The sequence below is a fragment of the Manacus vitellinus genome, unplaced genomic scaffold (assembly GCF_001715985.3).
Source record: "Manacus vitellinus isolate BGI_N305 unplaced genomic scaffold, ASM171598v3 scaffold_4_pilon, whole genome shotgun sequence".
Classification (NCBI taxonomy): domain Eukaryota; kingdom Metazoa; phylum Chordata; class Aves; order Passeriformes; family Pipridae; genus Manacus; species Manacus vitellinus.
The window spans coordinates 44,583,169-44,608,639 of record NW_021940604.1 but is presented as its reverse complement, the minus strand read 5'-3'; the positions used below and the strand labels follow the sequence as shown (position 1 = coordinate 44,608,639).

The following is a 25,471-nucleotide window of genomic DNA, read 5'->3' as shown; positions in this document are numbered from 1 at the left end:
CTTGGCTGTAGTGACTGTGAGATGGTGGAGTTTAGGGTCCTGAGAGGAGGGAACAAGGCAATAAGCAGCATCACAACACTGGACTTCAGAAAACAAACTTTGTTATGTTTAGGATTCTGCTTGGAAGAGGTTGGTAAGAAAGACGTTTATGCTGCCACTCAGGGACATTTTTGTAAGGGAGGTACTGTTGTAGTAAACCGGTAGCATCCCCTTCTCTGTGTGGTGTACACAGATGAGACAAGGTTTGTGGGCAGAGATTATGTATCAGTAGCTCTAAAATAAATTTGATTTTCTAATTATATCAGTTGGTCTAAAAAAAGACACTACCTCCTGCCAACAGTGTTGTATACTGGAAAAATGCATGCTAGAAATTCATTAGTGAGATTAAATGTGGGCTTTGGTTGTGTTCTTTTTTTTTTTTTTTATCTCCAAATGGCAAGTGCATTTGACTGAAATGAATCCATATTTTGTTGTAGCAGATGTTTTCTGACCTCTCTTAAAGGCAGAGGTGGTCCTTCCCACCACTGTACTGGAACAGCTATGACACTGAGTGCGCTTTAACCTTTGTTGCTTCTGCTTAATTAACATAAAAGAGAAAGTAAGTCCTTGCCTGCCAGGAAACAGTATGAGGCAACCTGCTCGATGCATCGCTCAGTAGTGCAGCATTTTGATTCAGTGCTGCAGTGTATTGGTTTTTGATGGCTAGTGGATAGTCCCCTATTTGTTTTTTAAAATGGATGGTAACAACTGAGACTAGGACCTGCAATTGGCCTATCCTTTTCAGTAGTTCAGAAAATGGCAGGTGCTTTGAAAATAGGGTGCCAGAAACATAGCAAGTAGGTGTAGAATGCCAGCTTCAGTGAGGCATTGGTTATACTTCTTGCTCTATCTCCTCTAGATCTTTCCCCCATAGCCCTTCTTGCTTGACTGATGCTTTTTTGGGCTTTAAAGCATCCATTGGTGGGGAAGACAGCAGTCGCAGCATCTGGTTCTGTTTAGGATATGTGCCCATGATCTTTCATTAATGCTTCCTCTTATTTTGAAATCTGGTAATTTTATTCATGTTTTGTATGGACTCCTGATGGAATGTCCGCCTCCATTATGTTTTTCATTAATATTCATAATGACAAAGTTGGTACTAGGATGCTGCAAGACCAAAGTACAGCTTGAATATATTCTACAGACATGGTTGGGCAAATGAAACAGAATTTCACCATGCTATGTGTCTGTAACAGTTCTGGGTTTGCCCATGATGTATGTGAAGAATTAGAGACCTCAGCTGCATGGAGCAGTTGTCTATTTGCTAGCTTGCCACTGAGCAGGCAGGCAGAGGTCAGTGTGCTGTTGTCCATTACCAGCTGCTGCTGCATCTCCTCATGGCTGGAGAGAAGATGCAGAGTCATCAGTTTGATGCAGAGTCATCAGTTGGATGATGACTCTGCTGTGCTGCACTGTGAGTTAGCCCCTGCCCTCAGAAATCATTTCAGTATCTCGTGTAGTACTTTATTTGAAAATTAAAGTATGTTTGGCCCAAAGGATCATGTGGGATCTGTATTTGTGAAACCCTGTTGCCCTTGCCAGCTGTCCTTGCTCAGAGGTGAAAGCGGGTGGAGTGACTTGAGGGATCCTGGTGTTGCTAGCAGGCTTTGTGGGAGATGCCAAGCTGATAATGGCCATGCTAGGCTTCACTTGAGTCTGGTGAGAGCTCCTTTCACACTTCATGAATCCAAAGTAGGATTCGGCTTCTGCAGCATTTCACTGTGCAGCTGGTTTGAATGCGCTTCTAGAGGAAGGTGTCTGTTTTCTGTGCTCTTGTCAGGTTTCCTCAGTGCTCTCACCTGTGCTACTGGCAGGAGTCTCAGGGATGGATTTTAAGACAATGATGTACAGGATTGCATCCTAGAAAGAGTTCTTTTGCTTACAAGTTAGTTGTGGATTTCAGCTGGGGGTACCTTGACGCTTGAGTGGAGTGCAGGGTGCATTGCAGCTCGCTGAGTGTGTAAGTGTGGCTGTGGCTCTTGTTAGCTCCAGACTGGTGTGTCCACTGAGTGACCAGAAATCCCACCAGTTTGAAATCCCACCAGTTGGTTAGTGTAGGGCATTGAGTATCCTACCCTCTTGGAATCCTTAGCACTGAGTGACCCGTATTGATGGTCTTCCGAAGACCATTCTATCAATGACTTCTACAGAAATGGGGTGGGGAGGAATGAGGAAAAGCTCTCCCTTCTCTCTCTGCCTTTGCCCTTCAGACAGACAGGGAGAATGTGCATGTATGCTTGTGCCAGAGCCTGGTTATTAAACCCATCCTAAGGAAGCAGAATGTTTGAATTCAGTGCTGCTGCTTCATTACGGGATTTAGTCCTCATCCTCCTCACAGTGTCCTGACCACCAAGCAGCATGTTCGCCTAAAGAGAGGTTGGGCTTCCCCTGTTCTCACTGAAGCTGTGCAATGGTGCAGGCAAAACACTAACTTCTAGGGGCCCTTTGCAGAAGCAGCAATTTGATTATGTTAAGCAAAGCAGTGAAAAAGAGATAAAACATCAAATCCGTGAAATAACCTTGCAACATGGTTGACAGTGCTCTCTACCTCCTCAGCAAAGTCTCCAGTCCCTTGCAAGGTTATTTCATGGATTTGATGCTTTTCGCGGATTTGATGCTTTATCTCTTGTTCACTGCTTTGCTTACCATAATCAAATTGCTGCTTCTGCTTGTGTTTGCCTGAAGAGGCAGTATAAAAAGAGTGGGGGAAGGATTGACTGTAATTTCCCTTATCCGATGATCGAAGGAGGACACCTGATGATTGGAAGTGAATAAAGTGAAGGGTGTCCCCATTAATTTTTGTTTACAATGTAGGAGAAGAAAATGGAGCCTGAAGTAAGATTTGAAACAGAAATGCAAGTGGGAGTTAAACTATATTTAAATTACTGTGTCACTTCTTAATTCTAAAGCACAGATAACCTTTAGTTGGTCAGTTGTAGGTTTGGAAAATGGGTGAAATAAATATAGATATATTTAAGAATGGGAACCTAGTAATATACTGTGTCTTGATAGCTTACTTAATTCCTTTTTGAATATAATACTGTAATTGCCTGACGAAACCTCAAAAGCTGAGGCAACATGCATATGTGGAAAATCCATATTGGTGTCTAAGGCAAACTTGACATAAGAGCAAGTGCTTACAAATTTTTAATCTAGTCAGCAACAGCTCAAATACCTGCAAAAAACCCCCCTCATTCTATCCTGTGTGAATGTAACCATGAATCAAGTTCATTTGCAGTTTTCTTCCTCCTTTCCATCTTGTTCTGATTTCTGCTCTCATGCTGGCCCATCATGAAAATTAGGCAGTAGATTTCATAAGGGTTCTAATTTTAATTCTCTTTGCTGATAGTAGTAACCTTTTTATGGAAGTGTTTTGCTTAACACAGTAAACATTTAGTTATGCTCCCTGTGCCAAATGAACTTGGAGTGTGATATGTTTGTAGCACTGGAAGGGCTCTAGCAGGGAGATACTGCTCCTCCCCTTAAACAGCGTTAGCTGCAAATAGGTCTTCGTGCCCTGTGTTTTACTTCAACTGCCTTTTGTCATCATCTATTTCCATTTATGATTTTTATTATTTCCATCTGGTAAGGTGCTGAAGCACTCAGGGAAGATTCTCAGGCATGAATGTTTTTTGTTGCAGGAGTGAATCATTGAAAGAAACAGAGAGATACATTGTTTTGGCCACTTTTACAGGAGAAAGTATTTATCAATCCTAGTTTGGCTTAATTCTCTTCACTTTTTTTTCTAGAATTGAGTGTCAGTTGTAGTATTCTTAAAAAAAAAGGTTTAAAAAATGAGGACTGTGGGATCACACTGTCTGTTTATACTTCTCAGTGAGTCATGCACTTATCTCTTACTTTTTTTAATTCCGTTGGCTGACATCGACCCAATTTTATCAGAATGAAGTTTTTTTAAAACTATGTGTCTGGGTGAGAGAGACTTGGTTAATTTTCCAGTGAGAGAAGGGATCTGTTCAATATGTATGTTCTTAGAAAATCCATATAATGGAAAGCTCTATAAATTCTTTGATAGCAGGAAAAGCTTCAATTGAGGGTTGGAAATTGTCACTAAATAGCAAGTTGTAGGCTTCTTCAGTGCTTATGCTCATGGAATTATTTGTCTCATTGAAGCACTGGCTGTTTGATTGCAGACCCAACATCTCAACAAGTATCTCGGCATTAAAAGTGTTGCCGAGATACTTGTTGAGATGTTGGGTCTGCAATCAAAACCTGCTATTAGAGCATGCTGGGTGGATGTGCTGCTCTGGCCAATAACCCCATTGGACCTTGGATCGTGGTAGAGCTTTTCAGATAGAGGCAGAACTGTGTCGGATACATTAAATTAGGAACGTGTTTCTGGGGGGCATATATTTAAGAAAGTGCAGATATTTATGCACACACACATATCTATGTTTACCTTTGTTGAACTCTATTCAATAAGCTTTTGATTCTCTTTGTTCTCTGTGGTCTTTTTGAAAGGTAGAACATATATGGCTGAAAGGAGTTGCTTGCTTCACCGGCAGTGCTTCAGAGCACTAATGATGTGCTTTAGATAAAGGAAGAGTAGTTACTGAAATGCAAGTAGGATGCACTAAACATGCATGAGTGATTGAGTCCTGTAGTTTATAGGGAAAAAACAAAGGAGGAATTCAAAGAAATGCCATTCACATAACTGCAGTTTCTGATTTTATCGTGGAAATGGTGTAATTCATTAGAAATTGTTATGCAAACTGGAAATTAAACTCCCAGTTAATTTTTCTTTTAAATAGTTAATCAGGAATGCCTTTTTAAATATTGTGTAATATTGCTTGTTGCAAATGTGCTCTGCACATTTAATGAATATATACAGCATTGACACATGGTGCTGTCAGGGCCCTCAAACCTTCCTGGGGATGTCTAGCTCTTAATAGGCTTTTGATGGCGGTTCTGTCTTTTAACCATGTTCCTTCTGTTTTTACTCACTTGCCATTGAATATCTCTGGCAGGGACAACTGTTGCTTAGGAGAAGATTTGTAGTAGAACATCAATATTTATAACTGTCATATAGTTAAGCAGCTACACACTGGATTGAGGAACACATTTTGGCAAGTATTTATTTTGGAGTGTTAGAACAGATTTGGATCTCTTCTGTGGGGTGTACTCCTGCTATGTTTTCACAAAAGTGTCTTTAAGTGCTTTTTTAAGCTTCTGATGGATTCTTGGTTTAGTCATATTGATAAATATTTATCAAAAGGGCTACATTTGTTTAAAGATAAGAATGGTAATGATATGAAAGTGCAGCTAGGGATCTTTTGAGGGCAGTGAAGGATTAAAAAGCATTTGTGGCTATTTTAATTGGAATATATGTTGTTTTGGGAACTAAAAACATAGAATTGTAGACATTTTTTATATCTTCCTCTTACAGTTTCAACTGTGTTATCAAACACTTTTAATAGGGGGAGGGGATGGAGTGCCATTCTGACTCAAAAATGCCTTTGAAATGTCATATTCAGGTCTGGTGCATCTTTCGTTGCTGAGTGTTTATAAACTTTCTAAAGCTCTACCCTTTTTATCCCCTAAAAGGAAGCCATGTTTTTGAGGGAAAACACATTAGTTTCAGTTGTGTTTTATTTTTCCGTGACAGGGAACCACAGTGTATATTGAAAGATTGGTGCTGAAGTGCAAAATGCACTTAAAAACCTGATTTATGAACTTGATCACAAGACACTCAAACTAAGATTGAAAACCTGCATTATAATACCTTCATGACACTCTGCTTTTACCTTGTGTCCTAGTAAGGTGCCTGTCTTACTGCCCCTTTTTCTGTCAGTCTGAGTTACAACTGAGTGACATTTAGATCACACACTCCAGCACTTATATAAAATAAAAGCTAAAAAAAGGTGCTAATTTCCAAGAAGGGATTGTAGGTGATTAAATGCAAGCAGATAGCCCAAACTTACTAGTATCTTCCAGTTACCCTGCATGGCAAAATCTTTGGCACACAGGCATGCACACATGCCACGAGTGGGTGAGATGCACGGGTTCTGACTGCTGGGTAAAAATCGCTGTGCACTCCAGAGGGCACAAAACTCACTCAAAATTTGAGGAGTCTGTTCAGTTTTGTTCAAGATAACATGTATGTAAAGCCATTTAATTCTTCACAAATCCTCACCCCTTGCAATCACTCCAGTTCAAAGGCCTGTCTGGAAGAGAGGAAAGCTGCGATAAGAGCTCCACAACTTTCATAGGGATGCCTAGATTCAATCACCAGCTGCTCCCAGTACTTGGGCTTGACCTGACTTTCAGCTTGGCCAGTTTTCTTGGGGTGTTTTTTTGTCTTGGGGGCTTCCAGACCCTCTGAGCCCATAGCTGGGGGTCTGGGAAAGTTAGTATCTTGTCTGCATTTTGTCCCTGTGTCCTCACTGTAGAGACAGGGCTGAGCTGGGTTTTTCCTCAAGCAAGAAAGACCTGAAATTGTGTGTATCCTGCCCAACTTTCATTAGTCCTTCTGAAACTGGGCCATGCAGCAGGCAGTGTATATGAGGCTGGAAAGAAAGTCTTCCTGAGGGAGGCTGGCTCTGTAACCTAGTTGGTTTTGGTGCTCACCAGTGAAGAAGACCTTGTCAGCTACTCTTTGTCGGTTTTCTGGATTGTTCTTTAGAAGTGTCCCTCTGCATTAACTTCCTAATGAGCCACGGTGTATAATTAGGATGCTTTTAATTACTCTACTGGGTAACCTCACCCCATTAATGATTTTGAAGCAGGCACTCTGGATTTTGCTAGTGTCTGTCTGCAATGATCTTTAATGGCAAGCTTTACAGATTTTTGTTTTTAACATAGATTTTCATTTTAGGTAAAACACAGGTTATAGTCTGTTTACATGTAAAAATTAAAACAAAATGTTTATTCTGATACAGGTCTGAAAGGGATGTGCATAACTAGTGTCAAGCAACAACTTTAATTAGCTCACATTTTGAAAGCGGCTTCCAGTTATTCCTCATCATTTATGATGCTTATATCTGAGTTATATGAATATTTTCTGATATGTGATTTTTCTTTCTTTCAGCCTTTCTTCCAGCTTGTGAAGTTACGGAAACTTGGACTTAGTGATAATGAAATCCAGCGGCTCCCTCCTGAAATAGCAAATTTCATGCAGCTGGTGGAACTTGATTTGTCTCGAAATGGTAAGCTCCAACGTTAATTTGTTTGATTCTATGCTGTGCTATGACATGGTCTAGGAAACTGAGTTGATAGGGTTTTTCTGACTCAGAAGTTGCTATCAGTGTCCTGCAGAGCACTTTTTCATGTAATTCGTGGATTTGCCACTGGTTCTAGATGGGGGGAGCGAAAGAGCAGAGGAGAGCTGATAGTGGAAATACAGTAATAAAATAACACTTAAATGTAGTTCTGCCTTTCTGAGAGCCTGCTTGATTCTCCAATTTAAAAAGTGCTTTACATCCTAGTTTTATATGTGTATGTGTCATAATGTTGATTTCTTTTCACAAGCTCTCTGAAATGCCTAGAAAAAAAAACAAAAAGAAAAAAAAGAGGTTGAAAAAAATGAAACTGCTTTCTGTCCTAACAAAAGGCTGCCTATGGGTTAGAAGTCCAGTTCCTTATCCTTATCTCCTTTTTACTTGGGATTAGCAAGAGGCAGAGTGCTAGTATTTCTAGTTGTACTTCTGGAAGAAGAATCAGTCCGTTTGTCATCTGCAGAGATAAATTCAGAAAAGAATGCTGGGAGAAACTGTCTTTTAAAACATGTTGTTGGAAACCACATGGGTTTATCATTTGCTTGTAATGTTTGCTGCTTATATTGTCCTGCATTGTGATGGAGTGAAAACATTTTTTTTTCCCTGTGGCCTGGTGAACTTACCAGTTCTACAAGAAGTTCAGGGGCTGGTGGGTCACCTTTAAGCAGCCTTATGACCCACTGATCTAGAAACAGTGAATCTGTGTTACCAAATTAGAGCAACTGTCAGCTATTTTTGCCTCCTTACACGCAGTGGATATGTACAAAATGCTCTCTGAGCTGTGATGGAAGGGGTGGGAGCAATCACGGTTGCGTAACCTTGTAAATAAATGAGGGATGTAATTGTATATTCAAGAAAATAAATACCGTAACGGGAGCCTTTTTTCCTTTACAGTTTAACTTCACATTGACCCTTTGTGACTGAAGAATATTCAGTGACCTATAGCATATTTCCTTTATTTGTTTGGTGCTTTTAATTCCATCTTTATCTGATAATATAATTGATGAAGCGTAATGAGTCTCCAGGCAATTGCCGAAAAATTTCTGTGAACCATATAATTTTATGCACACTTGCAAAACCTTTTAAGAGAAGAAAACTGGGAAAAACCCCCACATCTGAGAGACAGAAGAAACAGATTAGTTATAACATTTTAGAAATACATGAGCATTAATTGATGCAGTATTTTGGCTACTGAGTTTGGCTGAGTTGGGTGCTGTCTGTGACAGACCTTATACAAAAAGAAACCCTCTGTTGGTTTAGTAATTCTCATCACAAATGAATAACTAGCTGCAAAAGAGCTGGTGGATCAGAGCCATGTGAACTCTTGTCAGCCTGACTTGGAAGTTGGCTTGAGAACTCAACTGTAATGCGAACAGATGGTGTGAACATTTATGGTTGGGTAGATGCATGTGTGTCATTAGAAGTTACTGCACAGGGAAGTATTTTCTCCAGTGATGGGTTGGACTAAGGCAGGTGGCAGAGAGCAGTTGCTTTCCTGTATCCAAGGTTCAGTGTTAATTGCCCATTTTATTGCATTACTTTGTCTTCTCTGTCGTTCATTGCAGAAGGTGACTGATACTGCTTCCCTCTGCTTAATCATATCACAGTTATTGCATGACTTGACTCTTCAAATGGAAAATGCACCGTGTGATGTGGTGCTGGGAGGCTGTGGCAGAAGATAACTAATACTGCTTTTTGCTGCTTTGGTCATTTCATGGTTGTCTCACAGTTCTCCAAATTAGAAGGCAAAACACACACCATCTGGGATGCTGTAGGGGAAATGTCACATAAGGTTTTTGGGATTTACAGTATTTTAATTTCTTAGCTTTGTATTTTGAACCCACCTTTAAGTATGTCAGATTCTTAGCCTGCCACAGGTTTGTCCTGTTTTCTAACTACCCAAGAGTACTTAGGAAAAAAAATAGGAACTCTTTGTATTCCTTTCAGGCAGAGAAAAACAGCCCTACTTTTCAAAATGCAGTATGCTGCATGAATAGGAAAGTGTGATGGTGACATCTGAACTTGGGAAATAAGAGATCATTGTTCTGTGTTTTTTGTTGTTCTAACTGTCTGGTTCAGTGCACTAATTGCTTTCAGTTCTGACCATTCTGTTTCCTTAAGATCTTAAAAGCACAAATATAAATTCATTTAATGTTCTATGTACAGGAATAGCTTTTTCTATTTTAACTTCTCATCAGGAGTAAGAAAAGGTTTTGAATAAAGAGAGTACTTCCATTTCCCTCATAATAAAATGATAATATTTTCTTTTCTCCTACTTTCTAATCCTTTGGCCAGTGTATGATCTTTGAAGCCTTGTGACATGGTGAGTGTATCTTATGGCTGGACTTGGATGTGCTTCCAGACTGCAGTGGCCAGCTATGTTTTGTGTGAGTGGTGAGGTGTTGCATCCAGAGGTGGGATAAATCCCTTCAGGCAGGATCCCTCCAACTCTTTGTAGGTAGCTCTGGGTGCCTGTACCATGCAGTGTTATTCGCCACCTAAGTAGTCCTAGTTTGTAGGCACTCAGGAAGGGTCAACAAGGAAACTCTTAAATGTGTCTTTCTTAAATTCTCAGGTGTTTTAAAATATCCAAGGTATGCTAGTGTATGTTAAAATGTGCTATATAATGAATTCCTTTAGCAGTTTTTTGGTTAATAAGTGAATCTAGAACTACAAAAATCCTTCTAAGAAATAAAACTAAAAAAACTTCAGCTGATGTAAACTTGATGCTCCCTGTGATCTTGGGTGACCGTGAGAGTAGTCTCTGGGGAGGGTAAGGATAGCCTCAGAGAAGCAGAAGGAAAAAGATTTTGGGCAGTCTAGGAGCTGTATAGTCTTAAATTTTCCTGGATTATTTGCATGTTGGTGCTGTTTTTTATTCCTCTGCAAGGCCACGTGTTCATGCAGATTTTCCTAGGAAGCATCCCCACCGTGCTTTTCTAGTCTGATCGAGGCTGTTATTTGAGCAAAGGTTGAATGGATGAATCAATGATTGGAATATGAGGGCAGGGAAGCTGTGCTAAGGAAACAGCATAGTGATAGTGAACACTCTGAAGGTTATTTGGCAATCTAGGTTATCTCTGCCTCTTGGTATTAAGTTGTTCAAAAAGCTGATGTACTAGTTCTAAGGCTAAAACAAACTGACTTGTAGGATTTCAATAGCAGATGCCTGAGCTTCTGAGTTGCTGGCAAAGCATGTCTAAGACTCAGAGTATTCCCCGAGAAATCTTCTGAAATAGATGCTTTACTGCTGCATGTCTGAAACTACTGCTGGTTCCCTCAGACTCCTCAAGCTTAGTAAAACTTTTTCTGGATTCTCATGTCACAGTGGAATTTTGTGAAGACACTGGGTCAATGAAGCATCCTTGCTTGATGTCCCTGCAAAGCATTTGTCCCCCTGAAGGGCACCAGTACTTTGCATTGAGCTTCAGTGCAAGCCTTTGCTCTCCATGATAGGGGGAAAGATTCTGCTTTAAGCAGAGTCAGAAGTGCCTGTGTGCTATTTGTTTCTCCACAACACTTGCACACTCTCTCGGTCAAGTCCTGAAAGACCCTGGGATTCAGAAGGTCCAATCTCCAAAGGTAGAAAGATGTCCTTGAATTTCTGCAGTTTTTCCTTCTTGCCTCAGCTGGCGCTTCATTAAGCTTCCCTCTCTCCCAAAGTGCATGCAGTGTGTTTCAGATCCCTGTGAGTTGTAGCAGGCTGCTTCCCATGCTGCTCATCACCCAGAGGTTTCTTTCAGTGACTCCATCCTCGCTTTTCTTCTTCCACAAGCCCTGGAGGCCAAATTCTTAAAGCTTAGGGCCCTGCCATCTGAGATTCATTAAAATGTTAATGGCTTTTCTTGTTCTGTAGCTTCTTCTAGACAGGAGGGGCGATGCATAAAGTTTCTATAGTTAATTTAATGCATGCTGATATTTGGGATTATGTATACGATGTATGTATGCTGTGTTCTTGCAGGGGTGGTGCGTTCCTTTTTAGTATCCCTCTTCTTCAAGAAGGGGGTTTTTGTTTGCCTTTGACAAATATTAAATCCTCCAGATTTCAATGATGTGGTTTTGTCATGGTATTGTATGCTCCTTAAAATGCCCTGAAGGTGTTAATTTACCTGTAGTATTCTTATTTGAAAGAAATTTCCATCTTACCCATGTTTTCTCTTAACAGATGAGCTGTGGAAGCCTGGATTTTTGTTTTTAATGTCATATACCTTTCACAAGCATTGACAGATAGTCTGCAGCTTGTTTTATTCAGCTCTTTTAACATAGGAAGAAATCACTGTGAGCTTTTACACTGGGCAGTGAATGCTGGGTATTAGGCACTGTGGTGGCTTTCCTACCCTTCCCAGCTGCAGGAGTGCCATTTTAACTGTCCCACTATCCAACCCCTTCTTGGATGCAGGCTAACCCCCTTGCTTCTGTAGGAGATGAACCTCTTGCACTTCTGTGTCTACCTGTGAGTTGCTGTCTCTGTGATCAAAGTCTAGTAGGCTTTTCTGCTGCTACTCTTGCTTCCACTGAATGTGCCTAACAAGGACTTGGTTGTGCAAGCCCATAGCATCGCTGTAGTTACTCTGTGCTGGCAGATTTGCATTACCTATCTGTGGTGACTCTCCAGCTGGCAGTAGGTAAGGGGACTCAGGTTGTCTGTTCTTCTGTGCAAGTCCTCTGTAGCCTTACAGTTTGGTGTTGTGTCCAAGCCTTGAGTCTCAAAACTCTAAAAAAGGTGCAAGTGTGTGTGCAATGGGAGAATGAAATGGATTTTTGTAATCTTGGTAGATAGGTTGTGCTGGTTCTTTTTGCTGACTCAGATCTCAGCTTTACTTTGTGAACTGAGGAATGATGGCTTTGCTATGGCATCTACTGAGGAAATCTGTGTGTGGGCAGATCTTGTTAAGCCATATTTGGCTCTGCAAGATGCTTGATAACAAAATCTCAACACGGTTCTTTACTGTGATACCCATTAGGACTAATACTGTTTGTTTAATGTGTATGGTTTATATTTCATACCTACTGTAGAGGTGGATTCTTGATACATGATATGCTAGTTACTACCCATTTCTGTAGCTTATGGTTAAATTGAGCTTTTGACTGTATTGATAGTGTGGTTGTTCTGGACACAAGTCTTGTGACATCAGGATATCTTCATTCCAAAATAGTCTCTCCACACAGTTGCCATATTATGGCATTTACGCTGTCATTTATATGAAAATAATTACAGAATTAAAAAAAGATAAATATGCTAATTTAGGATTACCCTAACAGTAAAGATAGTTCCTCAGAAGCCTGTCAATAGTCACAACACTATGTAAGGAGAGAGCTGCTGCTATGCAAGGTCTGAGCAGGGTCCAAGATTTAAAAGTCAGTCTTTAGAAGACCAGTGTCCCACGTACTCCATGAGCCTTATTTTTATGTTTTCCTTGCTTCCAAAATGGATCACAGTTGCAAATTTAGAAACTTGTGTTTTCTTTTGTCTTCAGTTATCGGGGTACTTTCAGAACTCCACAGCAAAGGTATTTAACTGTTCTACTTTCAGTAGCAGGTGGTTTGATATTACTGCTTTTTATTTGAAGTGTTTATTCTTTTTAGCTGCTTTACAACCCAATTAAAAGTCTCTTTAGAGATGTTGGTCATCCTCAGGATGCCACATTCATTGTGTATTGTGTGATAGGTACATTTTATTTGAAAAGTTATTTGGAGCTTCCTTAAAGGCCTGGGTGAGCTGGCAGCAGCTTTCCTGCAGAGCATCCATCAGTCCATCCTGCTGAAGAGCAGTGTAGACTCTTTGCTCTGCCCTCTAAGACTTCAGCTCACTTGTTTGTATCCATGCATGCACACATATGCTTACCCTTTTTAATTCAGCTGTCTGCTCTCAAAGACATACCTGTTATCTGTACTGTAGGATTATCTCCCTTCTGCCATCAAAGTGTTCCCCTTTTCCTCTCCTGCACTGAAAGCGGGATAACCAGTGTTTTTTCAAACTAGAAATTCTGACCGAGAAAAGGCTTGAACACTTGTTTCAGTTCAGCCTGGTCTGGTGACCCAGCTATTTTACAGTGAGGATATGAACTAATTAGGGAGAAGCACTCTTATGTCTTCTGATCTTGTCCTGCAGCCTCACATGGGATCTGCTCTCTTGCCTGGCAGCTGCTGCTGTTGCTCTGTGCTCTTGCCTGGGATCTGGCTGTCTGCCTGTGCTGCACTTCCACAGCATCTGAGCAGAGACCTCCTCCATGAAATCCTCTTCTTCTCTGCCTGCCACCAGCTGCCCGGGCATGAATGTGCTGGTACAGGTCTGGTGGCAAATGGCAAAACCCAGAGTGCTGAGAAATAAGTGGGAATTGATGCTTTCTTGCTCAGTGGACAAGAAAAAAACCCCAAGTCAGCAAGCTGTGCTGGCAGGCGGAATAGTTGACAAATCCATCTATTTAGTTAACGTATGCAACTGCTGGATGTTGCTTATTTGCCTTCTGGACTGATTTGTGTCCGGTGAGCACTTACGGACAAACAAGAATTGTTCTGCTACTCCTGCATGGACATGTCTTATCTGGTACAAGAAAGCATCCTGTGAATACACTCACTGCAACCTTGGGTGTGTACATCTGAAAGTCATTGCATATTCCACCAGGGACTATTGTGTTTTGTATGGTGGTAGAGTATCTTAAGCTTCAGTCTGAGTCTGGCTGGTGACTGGTTTTGGGGATGTTTTTTTTGTGCTAATGAAAGCAAAGCAGACTTGGACATAACAGAATTTTTCACCCTTTTAGATGGTTGCTTTCTAATAGTTGTTTTGCATGTTTGGATTTTTATGCTTTGTTTTTTTTGACAAAACTTATTTCTTGTGACATACATTTCCTTTGTATTATCTCCCATTCCTCCCTTGAGGTTACTTTAAAACTTGTACTTAAAAACATTATCGTTTTAACGTCTTACACATGAAGTTTAGGGATCAATGTACAAAGCAACATTCCAGGGAAGAAAGAAACACCTGCTGCAGATTGCTTTTGGATTCTGGGCCTCTGTAGAGTATCACAGATGTTTAGAAAGTCTTGCTCGCTTTGAAAAAGTGATATAAAAGTTGGGACTTGTGCATTTAGGTTGCTAAAATGAATTTGATGTTGGTAGGTTGGAGGAAGAGGAGAGCTTTATATGCAGCAAGAGAAGTAAGGTGAGAGAGAAATCACTGGACCTCATCCCTGAGCAGGGCTTCTCATCAAGGAGGGGAAGGAAGAAGCAGCAAGTGCTGACTGTGATTGAGAAAGAAAAGTGAAATCTCATGATGGAATAATTTAATTAGAGAAGTTTAGAAGGTGTCATTTTTAAATGGATTACAGAAAACTGGATTTTTCCATCATGGTATATTCTACCATGTTTAACTTACTTTCTAAGGGGACTTTGCTAACGTACTTCCATGCATAACAGTTGTCTTCATCCAAATTCAAGGGAAGGCTGTAGAAAGGAACAAGACAAGTTGGGGACAGAAATCTTGGGACTGCCTGAAGTATCAGCTAGAGTGTTAAATGTCCGATGATATGTATAGAAGTGACTTAAAATAAAGCGTTAATTTTCTGGATAATCTAGACTAGATATCATAAAATGGCAATCTGCAAACAGGCATTGTTAGTTCTTGTATTCGCAGAATTTTTAGTTTTTATGTTTTTGCCCACCTTGCTTCTTAGACTAAAAGTATTTAATTCCTCTTATCTTCAAGGTCTAAGATGGAAATCCTTATAAAAATGTCTTCAAGCCTTGTTTAACTCTCCATTGGCATGTATAAGTAAAAAGGTAGAAGGCCTAAATTTGTTGCCAAACTTGGGCTCTTTCCCTTAGTTCACCTGGAACTATTGTTTCCTCGTGATTTGATCTTTGAGCTCCCCCTCTTCCTCTCCCCTCTATTTTTCTTCCTGTTTCCAGTCTACAGCTTCTTATCCTCTGTTACTGCTGCTTCCTGCAGCTGAGAAGGACAGTCTGTTGAATTACCACATCCTATCTGTTCAAAAACCAGCTTGTCCATGCAGAGTTTTCTTTCAAGTAACATGCCTAATATCTACGTATCCATGAAATGCTGAGGATTTTTTTCCCTACTGCTCTCATTGTTGGGAAAAGGATATATCCAGAAGCAGTGAGGAGGAGAAATGAGACATGTCTCTTCAGTTTCTTGTTAATTATACAGTAAGGGATTTACTTGAGAAAACCCAACCTGAACCTACTGGTGAATTTTCCTTAAAGCTTTAAAGACAGGTCTTAAAAGTGGTGTACGTCTTGTATTTTGTATGTTCTCAGCCTCAGAGCGTGAAGAGGAAAATGTTACAACCTGTTCAAGAGCCACTTAATCTCAATAGACTTCTCAAGAACCGTGTGACTCCTGTCACAGTGTGCCTAGAAATTGTAGCACTTGATCTAAAGAGGTTGGTTACTTCAGTCTTCAGAGGTAGTAGCAAAGCCTTCTGGTTTTAGAAGAAAGGAAACCTGTCTGATCATTGTGTATGACTGGATCTCAACATGAAAATGGAGGGAGAGGATGAGTAACCTTCCACCATCCCTTTCCCCTTGGAAAGCTCCAAGACCCTCTTGGAGCTGCACTTGGCTGCTTTTGGGAGGGTAGAGAAATGTGGTGGTGGTGGTGTCTGTGAGACAACAGCCTGCTCAGCTGGGCTTTCCAGCTGGAGAGCCCTTCACAAAGACAAACAAATATTTGCAGCACAAATTCCTACTTGAAAGGTATTTGACTAAGTGGGCAGTTTCCTTCCTCCCATGTTTGGAAGGTGGAGCAGGTGGAGAGCAGGGCTGGAAAGCAGAGCTTTCCCAAGGGCAGGCCTCTCAGAGAAGCCTAAGAAGGTGGGTGGCACAGAGGAACTTCCGTGGAAGTGATGAGAGAACCTTTAGGCTCCTGAATCACTTGAGCATTGCAGTGCTTAGTGCTTCAATGGACCTTCTCTCTGTGTGTGTGTGTAAATACTGTAGTTTAATGTATATTATATATATGAGAAGAGGAGGGGGGAAAAATTATCTGTGTATTGAATTGGATGGATGAGATCTGTTTTGCTGCTGGATATCTCTCTTGAGGGATAATGCTGCATGGATTCACATTCTTTGAGTCTAGAATGGGCTTCCCTGGGTATAAATTTGGTGTAAACCAATCAACTGCCTAATTACTAGTCACTAAGCAGTTAAAGCTGCTTGGCTTGTGTTGTGTATACCTGTTGGTGGGCCTTGCACTATGACTGTTTAGATCAGGTCTATTCAGTTGACTTTTGCTGGAATGTATGCAGTGTGCCAGCTCCAGCTCTCCTAAAGCACAGTGCTTTGTGTCTCCTTCATAGCTGGAAAATATGACAGCATCCAGTAGTTACTTCCTGAAAGACTTGAGCATTGTGAACTCTCCCTAAGGAATGTGGTGCATCTCTCATGTCTGAGACTTCAGCAAAATTCTCGCAAAAATACTTTTTATTTTGAGCTAGAGCCACTGTGCGAGTAGCTCTGGTCTGGTAGCCCTGTTGTATCATAGGACTTTCCCAGACATTTCTATCATGATATTGATTAGGTATTGGAAATTGTGTTCGCTATTGCAGAATGCGTAAAGCGTGCTGGTGTGTAGGCTTTGGGTAGATGAAATATTATCAGTTCTTGAAATTCAATATAAAATGCTGCAAAATTGTGCCATGCAAAAGGATTTATCAGTTTAAAAATAAGATTATCTTCTCCCCCTACCTCTCCAGCCACTAGAGGAAGAAAACTAGGGGAAGGGGGATTGAGTGATGTAGGTGTTGTAAAAATCTAAAAAAAAAAAAAAAAAAAAAAAGATTGGCATCAAACAAAAGCATTTTTAGGAGCAATTTTCTCACCCAGACAGTACAGAATTCCCTAATGTCAAACTTGCTTCTAAAGTGATTTATACAGAGCTTGCTAAATCATTAGCAAATTCTTGTGCAAACTATAACAATAAACATCTGAAGAGGTGTATTGAATGGAGAGGAGTACACATGCCCTCTTGTATACATGACTGCCAAGCTTGATTTTGATCCACTTCTGCTGCCACAACTTTTCTGCTGCCAGTGTATTTGTACTGTCACATGTCACAGGGCTTATGCTTGGTTTATGGCTTTATTATTAGCAATGCTGCACAGTCTGTATGCCAGAACATCTGGGACATCATGTAGATGCAGAGTGTTCGTCAGAGTTTAGCATTAGAAGGATCCTAGATATTTAAGTAGGATTTGAGCTGGTTATCCAGCAGTGGCAAGAAAAGTATTCAACCTTACTGTTGCTGATATTGGCAGAGACATTTATGGTAATGTCTGTAACTAAATAGAGTACTCCACACTAATGCTGAAAACTTCATAATCCATCAAGAGACAAAAGAACTTCTTTATATATTTTTATATCCTCTGCTGCATTCCAGTTGATTATGTCAATGCTATTGTTATGTGCCATTATCTTCTCTGCTATAATTATCATTCATTTTTTTGGTCATATACTAAAATGCTGCTCGCCTATTCTCTTCTGAATTCAACAATTCAATGTTACACTAGTCTTCATATATAGTGATAAAGTATCTGCTCCTAACTTGGTTGTGTTTTGCCTGAGAAATCTTTTTAAGATGCCTTGCAATTAAAATGAGTTATATTTCAATCTTGTATAAATATATAATGATCCTCACTTCAAACAGTTGCACTGAATTTTTGTCCATCCTTTGTCCATACAGGCAGAGGATAAAAGTGAATAGTGAAGGTATCAAGGGGGGAAGGAAAATGCACTTTACAGAATCAGAGAATGGGGAAGGTTGAAAAGGACCACAGTGGGTCATCTGAGGCAATCTCCCTGCTCCCATTGCACAGAATTGTGTCTAGATGGTTCTTGAATATCTCCAGTGAGGGAGACTCCACAACCTCTCTGACCAGTCTGCTCCAGTGCTTTGGTCACCTGCACAGTAAAGAAGTTCTTCCTCATCTTTAGGTGGAACTTCCTGTGCATCAGTTTCTGCCCCTCTTGTCCTGCTGCTTGGCACCACCGAGAAGAGCCTGGCTCCATCCTCTTGATGCCCTCCCTTCAAATACTTCACAGAATATGACAAGTTGGAAGGGACCCACAAGGATTGTCAAATCCAACCCTTAGCCCTGCACGGGGCCATTCCCAAGAATCACACCACGTGCCTGAGTGCATTGTCCAAATGCTTCTTGAACTCTGTCAGCCTTGGTGCTGTGAACACTTCCCTGGGGAGCCTGTTCCAGTGCCCAACCACCCTCTCGGTGAAAAACCTTTTTCTAATATCACCTCAAACCTCCCCTACAACTCATGCCATCCCTTGGTCCTTCCAGTCACACTGAGAAGAGAATCATGTCTCCCTCCCTTCCCCTCAAAAGGAAGTTACAGACTGCAATGAGGTCTCCCCTCAGTCTCCTCTTCTCCAGGCTGAACAGACCAAGTGACTTCAGCTGCTCCTCATATGGCTTCCCCTCGAGGCCCCTCTCCATCTTCATTGCCTTCCTTTGGGCACTCTCTAATAGCTTAATATCTTTCTGATATTGTGGTGCCCAAAACTGCAGACAATATTCAAGGTGAGGCCACCCCAGTGCAGAGCAGAGCAGGACAATCCCCTCCCTCGACTGTCTGATGATGCTTTGCCTGATGCCCCCCAGGACACAGTTGGCCCTCCTGGCTGCCACAGCACTGCTGACTCACATTCAACTTACCATCGACCACGACCCCCAGGTCCCTTTCCATGGAACTGCTTTCCAGCCTCTCATTCCCCAGTATGAACAAACATCCAGGTTTGCCCCGTCCCTGGTGCAAAATCCGGCACTTCCCCTCGTTGAACCTCATGTGGCTGGCGATTGCCCAGTTCTCTTAATTTGTTGAGGTCTCTCTGCAGGGCCTCCCCGCCTTTGAGGGAGTCAACGGCTCCTCACAGTTTTGTGTCATCTGCAAACTTGCTTAGTATCCTTTCCAGTCCTGAGTCCAAGTAATTTATGAAGGTGTTCAAGAGCAGAGGGCCTAAGATGGAGCCCTGTGGAACCCCACTAGTGACAAGTCACCAGTCTGATGTTCCCCCATTTACTATTACCCTCTGTGCTTGACCTGTCAGCCAGTTGCTCACCCACCACAATGTGTTTATCCAACTGTGTGCTGGACATTTTATTCAGTTTGGCTCTAAGGTTATCATGGATGACAGTTTCAAAAGCCCTGCTGAAGTCAAGGTAGAAAATATGCACTGCTTTCCCCTCATCCACCCAGGTAGTTGTTTCATTGTAGAAGGCAACCAGTTGGTGAAGCAGGATTTACCTTTAGTGAATCCATGCTGACTACTCCTGATCACCTTGTTAGAGGGTTTGATGTGAGGCTGACTGGCTGGCAGTTCCTTGGGTCTTCCTTATTGCCTTTTTTTTTGAAGACCAGGGTGACATTTGCTTTCTTCCAGTCCTTAGACACCTCTCCTGATCCCCATGACCTTTTGAAGATGATTGTGAGCAGCCTAGCCATGGTTTCCACCAGCTCCCTCAGCACTAGTGGAAGCATCCTGACAGGGCCCATGGACTTCTGGATAACAAGTCTGCCTAGGTCTTCTCTAACCCAGTCCTCCTTGACCAAGGGCAAGTCTTCCTTCCAACATGCATTTACCCTGGTCTCCTGGGTCAGAGATTATGTGCAAAAAACCCCATAAAAATGGAATTTCCCTTCTTTTCCTGTGTCTCTTAACATTTCTTACTGAAGAGTTTTGCTCATGTAGTGACGTCATAGTCTGGAAAAGCACATTTTATTTTCAAAACAGATTTAGTAATTTGTGAATGCATTCAGACTGTAAACAGTGCCTATACTGCCTTATTTCAAGTAGTATCCTATACTGGAGTAATTCTTACTTAGCTCAGATACATATTGGCTTTTACAGATAATACCCAAGACTTTTGTAAAAGAAAAAAACTTAGCCAAATAATTTTGCTGAGAAGGAATATTTTCTGGGTTTTGTAGTACATAATACAGAAGTAGAAGAGAGATTATTTGCAGTATGGCAATGACATTATACTTTGGTGGAGGAAATCAGTAACATGATTAGTTTCAGAAACTTTGCCATTGAGGATTTACCTTCTGCTTTATATGCTGCATTTTTATGTATTTGTATTTTTTTCCTCAAACAAACTAGGATAGTTATTTTTACTTCAGCTTTGCTTTTTTGTGGTTTGCGTGTTTCTTTGTTTTTAACAATTTGTGAGAATGAGTCACACAGAAAAGTGTGTATCTGTGTGTGAAAGGGTTGTGTGTGTACATAAATGCAAGGTGAAAGTTAAAACATCTATTTGAATTGGTTTAGATTAGGAAGAAATTATTCACTGTGAGGGTAGTGAGGCACTGGAACAGGTAGTTGCCTGGAGAAGTTGCAGATACCACATCCCTGGAAGGGTTCATGGACAGATTGGGTGGGGCTCTGAGCACCCTGATCTAGTGAAAGGTATCCCTGCCTATGGTAGGGGGATTGGAACTACATGATCCCTTCCAATCCAAGCCATTCTGTGATTGGGTTCTGAGCTGGGAATCGTTCAAAGTGGATGCATTTGCTCAGATTACCTGGTAAGAGATGAACGTGATGAGAAGGTACTTTTTTCCCTCCTACACTTCTTTCTCCATCACACCTCTTTTGGAGAGAAAAATGAACAAAATACATAAGGAGTCAATTCTGAGTTACTTAGGTAGGAAGAGACCTAACTTCCAAATTTTTTCCGACATATTTAGATCACACATGGCTGCTGAGGTCAATGGTACCACTTGCATGAGGAAAATCTATGCAGGCATTTCCCAAACTATTATTTGTGATGGGAATAGCAAGACGAGGAGATGGAGTAGAAACAATGCTCTGTAGTAAAAATGGAAATAGCAAAAAACTTGGAAACAGAAGTCTAAGTTTTGCCTCTTCTTTTTTTGAATTATTTTCAAAATGGATCATAAATCTTTTTTTTGAGATTCGAGGAAACGGAAAGTATTTGTTTCAGTTTTCCTAGATCTCAGTGATGGTAAACAAGGACTTAATTAGAAGACCCACAGTGTATTTGTAGAGATACAGTTTGCTGTAAGAGGGCAAGAAAACAGTTTTATTTTTAAGACTTACCTGACTTCAGTAGGTAAACCTGTTATATCGAAGTTATTTGAAAAAAAAAGTCTGTTTCAAGATATCTCTTTACTTTCTGGCAATCTGAAATAGTGTACTAGCGCGTACTTGCACCTTGTCAGTTTGAATAATATTTTCAAATTATCTGGCTTTAGTGTGAGGGTAGCTGGTTCTGCTTCATGAGTGTATGTTGCAGGTGGAAAGACTTGCACATTCTCTTCTTCTTTCCCTTGTTTTCCCTCCACGCGTACTTTTTTCCACTACAGAGTATGGGCATGTGTTGATCAAATCACAAGAGGTTCAGATTATAATTGGTTGTTTAGGGCAGTCCTAGCACATAGGTTGTCTGGTTTTTTTGATGGGCAGATCCTGATAAAGATCAGTCCAAGGACAGGTGAGTAGTAGGAAGATGAACATGGAGCAGGAGGGGAAAATGGAATGTGAAAAAGCACAAAATGGCTCTGCCTCAATAGTTATGTACTTGGACATGAAGCATGTTGAAATGTCTTGAAAGATACCAAGGTAGCTCCTTGCCAGTGGCAAGTTACTCAATGTAATGAAGCAGTAATTTCAGTGTAAATAAAGTACAGCTGCTGACAATTTTTTTTTCCTTTTTTTTTTCTTCTGCAGATATTCCTGAAATACCAGAAAGCATCTCATTCTGCAGAGCACTACAGGTAGCAGATTTCAGTGGGAATCCCCTGACTAGGTAACTTCCACCTTCTTCTTAGTACTTGACATACCAGAATTGCAATTTTACTGTAACAATTACAATTTTAAATAAGTCCTTAAAAATTGTGATCTATGCTGTCTATGTAATCTTCCCAACACTGCTTGTCTCTGGCAAGGACCACAGCAAAAGTTTAGATGTAAAAAGTGATATGCATCTTTCCTGGGAGGAGATGAAATTTGTTAGTCAACCAGGAAAAATGTAAATCTGATTGTCTATAAAGTAATTTTCATTCCTTTTCTTATATGCATAGGAATACCATGCTCATACTTGGGAGAGATAAAGCAATGGTTAGTGCAAATGCATTGGCACAAACCCAGGTGTCTGACGATTTGGAATAGACTGTAGATCAGCTGCTGCAGATAATGGCTTTTACTAATGATTAAAGCTTGGACTAGCATTTCATCACTCTCCCATCAATTGGAACACAGTGACATGCAGTAACATGAGGCAGAAATGACTGTGTGTGTCAGTGGCTGCTGTGTCTGCTGCCAGGCTGTGTTCTGATGAGCTGAGGTTTGGGGGTTATGTCCACTTTTAGTACAGAAGAGTTTTGTTTCTCTGCTCAATTTGCTGCAGAATTTGGAATTTATCTAGTGAAGTGAGGGTGGAGATGGCAAGGAAGAGAGGATCTGCTAGTTAAAGCTTTTACATACTATTAGGAGAACTATTTCTTAAGCCAGCCATTGCCACAGAACTTTGTGATGCTGAGCAAGTCACATAAGCCAGAGCGTTCATAGTGGGTGCTCACTGACCTGCTTTGCTTTGCACTGAGATGGTTAGGAATACTTGCAGGGTTAGCTGGCTGGCTGGTCTGCCGGAGTGCTGAGAAACAGGAGTGTGTGTGTAATAGCTTTAGCTGCTCCAGTGGTTTCGCAAGATGGCTTCTTCCACGTGTGCAGCTTAGATTCTTCAGAAGTGCGCTTTGAATATCACCCGTAGTGCTTCCTAAGTTCTCTGGAAAGTCACATCTCTGGGCATTAAAGGGACACTTGTGATCTTAATCCCTGTGGCTCTGTAGCCTATTTATACAGTGAGGATAATAATACCACAAAAATCCGGCAAAGCAAACTGACGCTGAACTGATGTTTGGATATGCAAGTGGTGAGGGTCATTGAACAGCTTTTTTCCAGGCATCAGTGTGCAGCGTATAAAGCTCAGAGCTGCATCTTGGGGTATTGAAATCAAAACTGTCTGTAGTAGCGTTCTAGTTATTTTTCTTCATTTTTTGTGCTCAGTAAGGCCTGAGGCCTAAGTAATGTGTTTCCTCAAATAGTACTTGTAATGCACAGCTACAGCTTCGTGGAATTCACAAGAGAGTTTTTCAATGGTGTTGAAATAGATCTCCTACCTCTTTGTAGACAATTTAAGGGAATTTTAAAAATTCATGATGACGTGGCTCCAAAGTGTATGTGTGTCCTGGAAAACATCACTCCAAGCAGTTTGCTAAGTTAGAAAGCACAGACACCAGAAGCTGTTCATGTACGGTTGCCGGGTATTTCTGTCATGAGATCCAGAATTTCAGTTTTACCTGTATAACAACAGCATGTAAGTTTGGCACTGATTTGCCCAGGCAGAGTGGAAAAGTCTAGTAGTTATTTCCTTTTCTGTGTAATATTCTGGAACTTTTTTAAGCCATTAATTCTTGTCCTTATTTCCTCTAAGCTTAAAAGCCAGTCGGAGATCTTCCTGATCAATGTCCTACCACTATTGCAGTGTATGTTGCCTCACTGTCAAACTTAAATGATTGATGAAACTGGAGCATTAATACTGGCTGGTGGGCCATTTTCCCAGCTGTCTTCAGATGATTTCAGGTTTATATTGATTAAAAGCAGGTGCATTTATTACAGTTTAGACTGGAAGTCCACTGCATGCTGCAGATAGAATATAATAGTTCTAATTGGAAGGGACCTATTGTCATCATTGAGTCCAGCTGTCAACTTCAGGGCTGAGCAAAAGATAATCAAACCATTTAACTCCACTCTTAAACCTGCTAGAGTCTAAGTGATAGTGAATTGTTCCAGTGAAGCTCACATTTTGAAGATGTTGAGCACGTTCTGTTAATAAGGTTCAGATAATGATTAGCAGTGTAGTACAGAGTTGAGCACATGAACAACCTTCCCCCCTCCATCCCCAATTTAATTTGCCTTTTTCCTTCTCCCCATCCCATTGAGCACAGTTATATTTGCCTGTAGGTGTGTGTCTCCCTTTGGCTAGTTGCCTGCAGGTCATATCATGTGCCTTGAGCTGAGTGATGGGGAGAGCAGGAACCAAACCAAATTCTACAGCTTGAGCTTAGGTGGCGTGCTCTGGGAGTCAAGCACAAGCTGGGTGGCTGGGCCAGGGGCTTCTTCTCCTTTACCTCATTGGCCCTATTACCCCGTCCTGTCTCCTGTGCAACTGCAAACTGAGCTGCTTGGTGCCACTGGGCTGCCAGTGAGTAGTACAGGAATCCATCAGTGTGAAGGGAAGGGGGAGCCAAGCCTTGCAGGAGACCGACTGAGTGACAGACCTAAAGGCTTTGGTAACTTTGGGAGTGTTTTGCCTATGACTGCATTTTATAGTGTAAGAAGGGAGGGATTACATGCTGTTGTGTTGTGAACCAGTAAATGTGGAATGCTGTAACAAAGAACATTGTCTTCATAGTGAACAGACTGTTTCTTCAAAAAGCAGCAATTGAAGAGCAGCTTAGTATCTAATACAGAATGGCCATACTATAAGCATGTATGTAACTGAAGCCTGAATAAAAATAAATTTTAATTATTTTACCATTTGGTGATACAAGAAAATAATAGTAAAAAAGTTTTGGTTTTTTAATGTTTTTCTTTTTAATTTTTGTGAAAATGCTTAAAATGTTCATAGTGCGTAACTACAGCTTTTTGAAGTTCCAAATTGGGGACAGGGAAGAGGGGGGCTGGGAGACAAGTATATTACCTATTCTTTGACACAGAATAAACTTAAAAGTCAGTAAATCATGGGGGTTTTTCTTATTATGATCCTTAGAATTCTCTGAGAGTCATGCTGGAGTCTGGGAACGTCTCCCTCTGTGTGTATTTGCTAAATAAACTCTTGTTCACATGAATGAGAATACTTCTGCTGGAAGTCCTTGATTTGAATTAATATCTCCATAGGTTGCCTGAAAGCTTTCCTGAATTGCAGAATCTAACGTGTCTTTCAGTAAATGACATCTCTCTGCAAGCACTACCTGAAAACATTGGAAAGTAAGTTTTTTATACTATATTACTCTCTTAATTTATTTTCTCGTTATTGTTATGCTTATTGTATAAATGACTTGCATAATTGTATGTAATACTCCTATAAAATTATTTACAGGTCTATCCTTATTTTTTCTATTCTTTCAAGTCTGAGGGATCT

At 40.9% G+C, this 25,471-nt stretch overlaps 1 protein-coding gene across 1 annotated transcript in view; it reads left to right on the top strand.

The window, feature by feature from the left end:
• The window catches only part of LRRC1 (leucine rich repeat containing 1), a 66,274-nt gene that overhangs the window by 7,020 nt on the left and 33,783 nt on the right, over positions 1–25,471 (top strand). Inside the window, exons 3-5 of the mRNA XM_018077804.2 lie at positions 7,085–7,202; positions 21,997–22,075; positions 25,228–25,317. Of these exons, the coding sequence (XP_017933293.2) occupies positions 7,085–7,202; positions 21,997–22,075; positions 25,228–25,317 (287 nt within the window). The remainder of the gene's footprint in view (positions 1–7,084; positions 7,203–21,996; positions 22,076–25,227; positions 25,318–25,471) is intronic.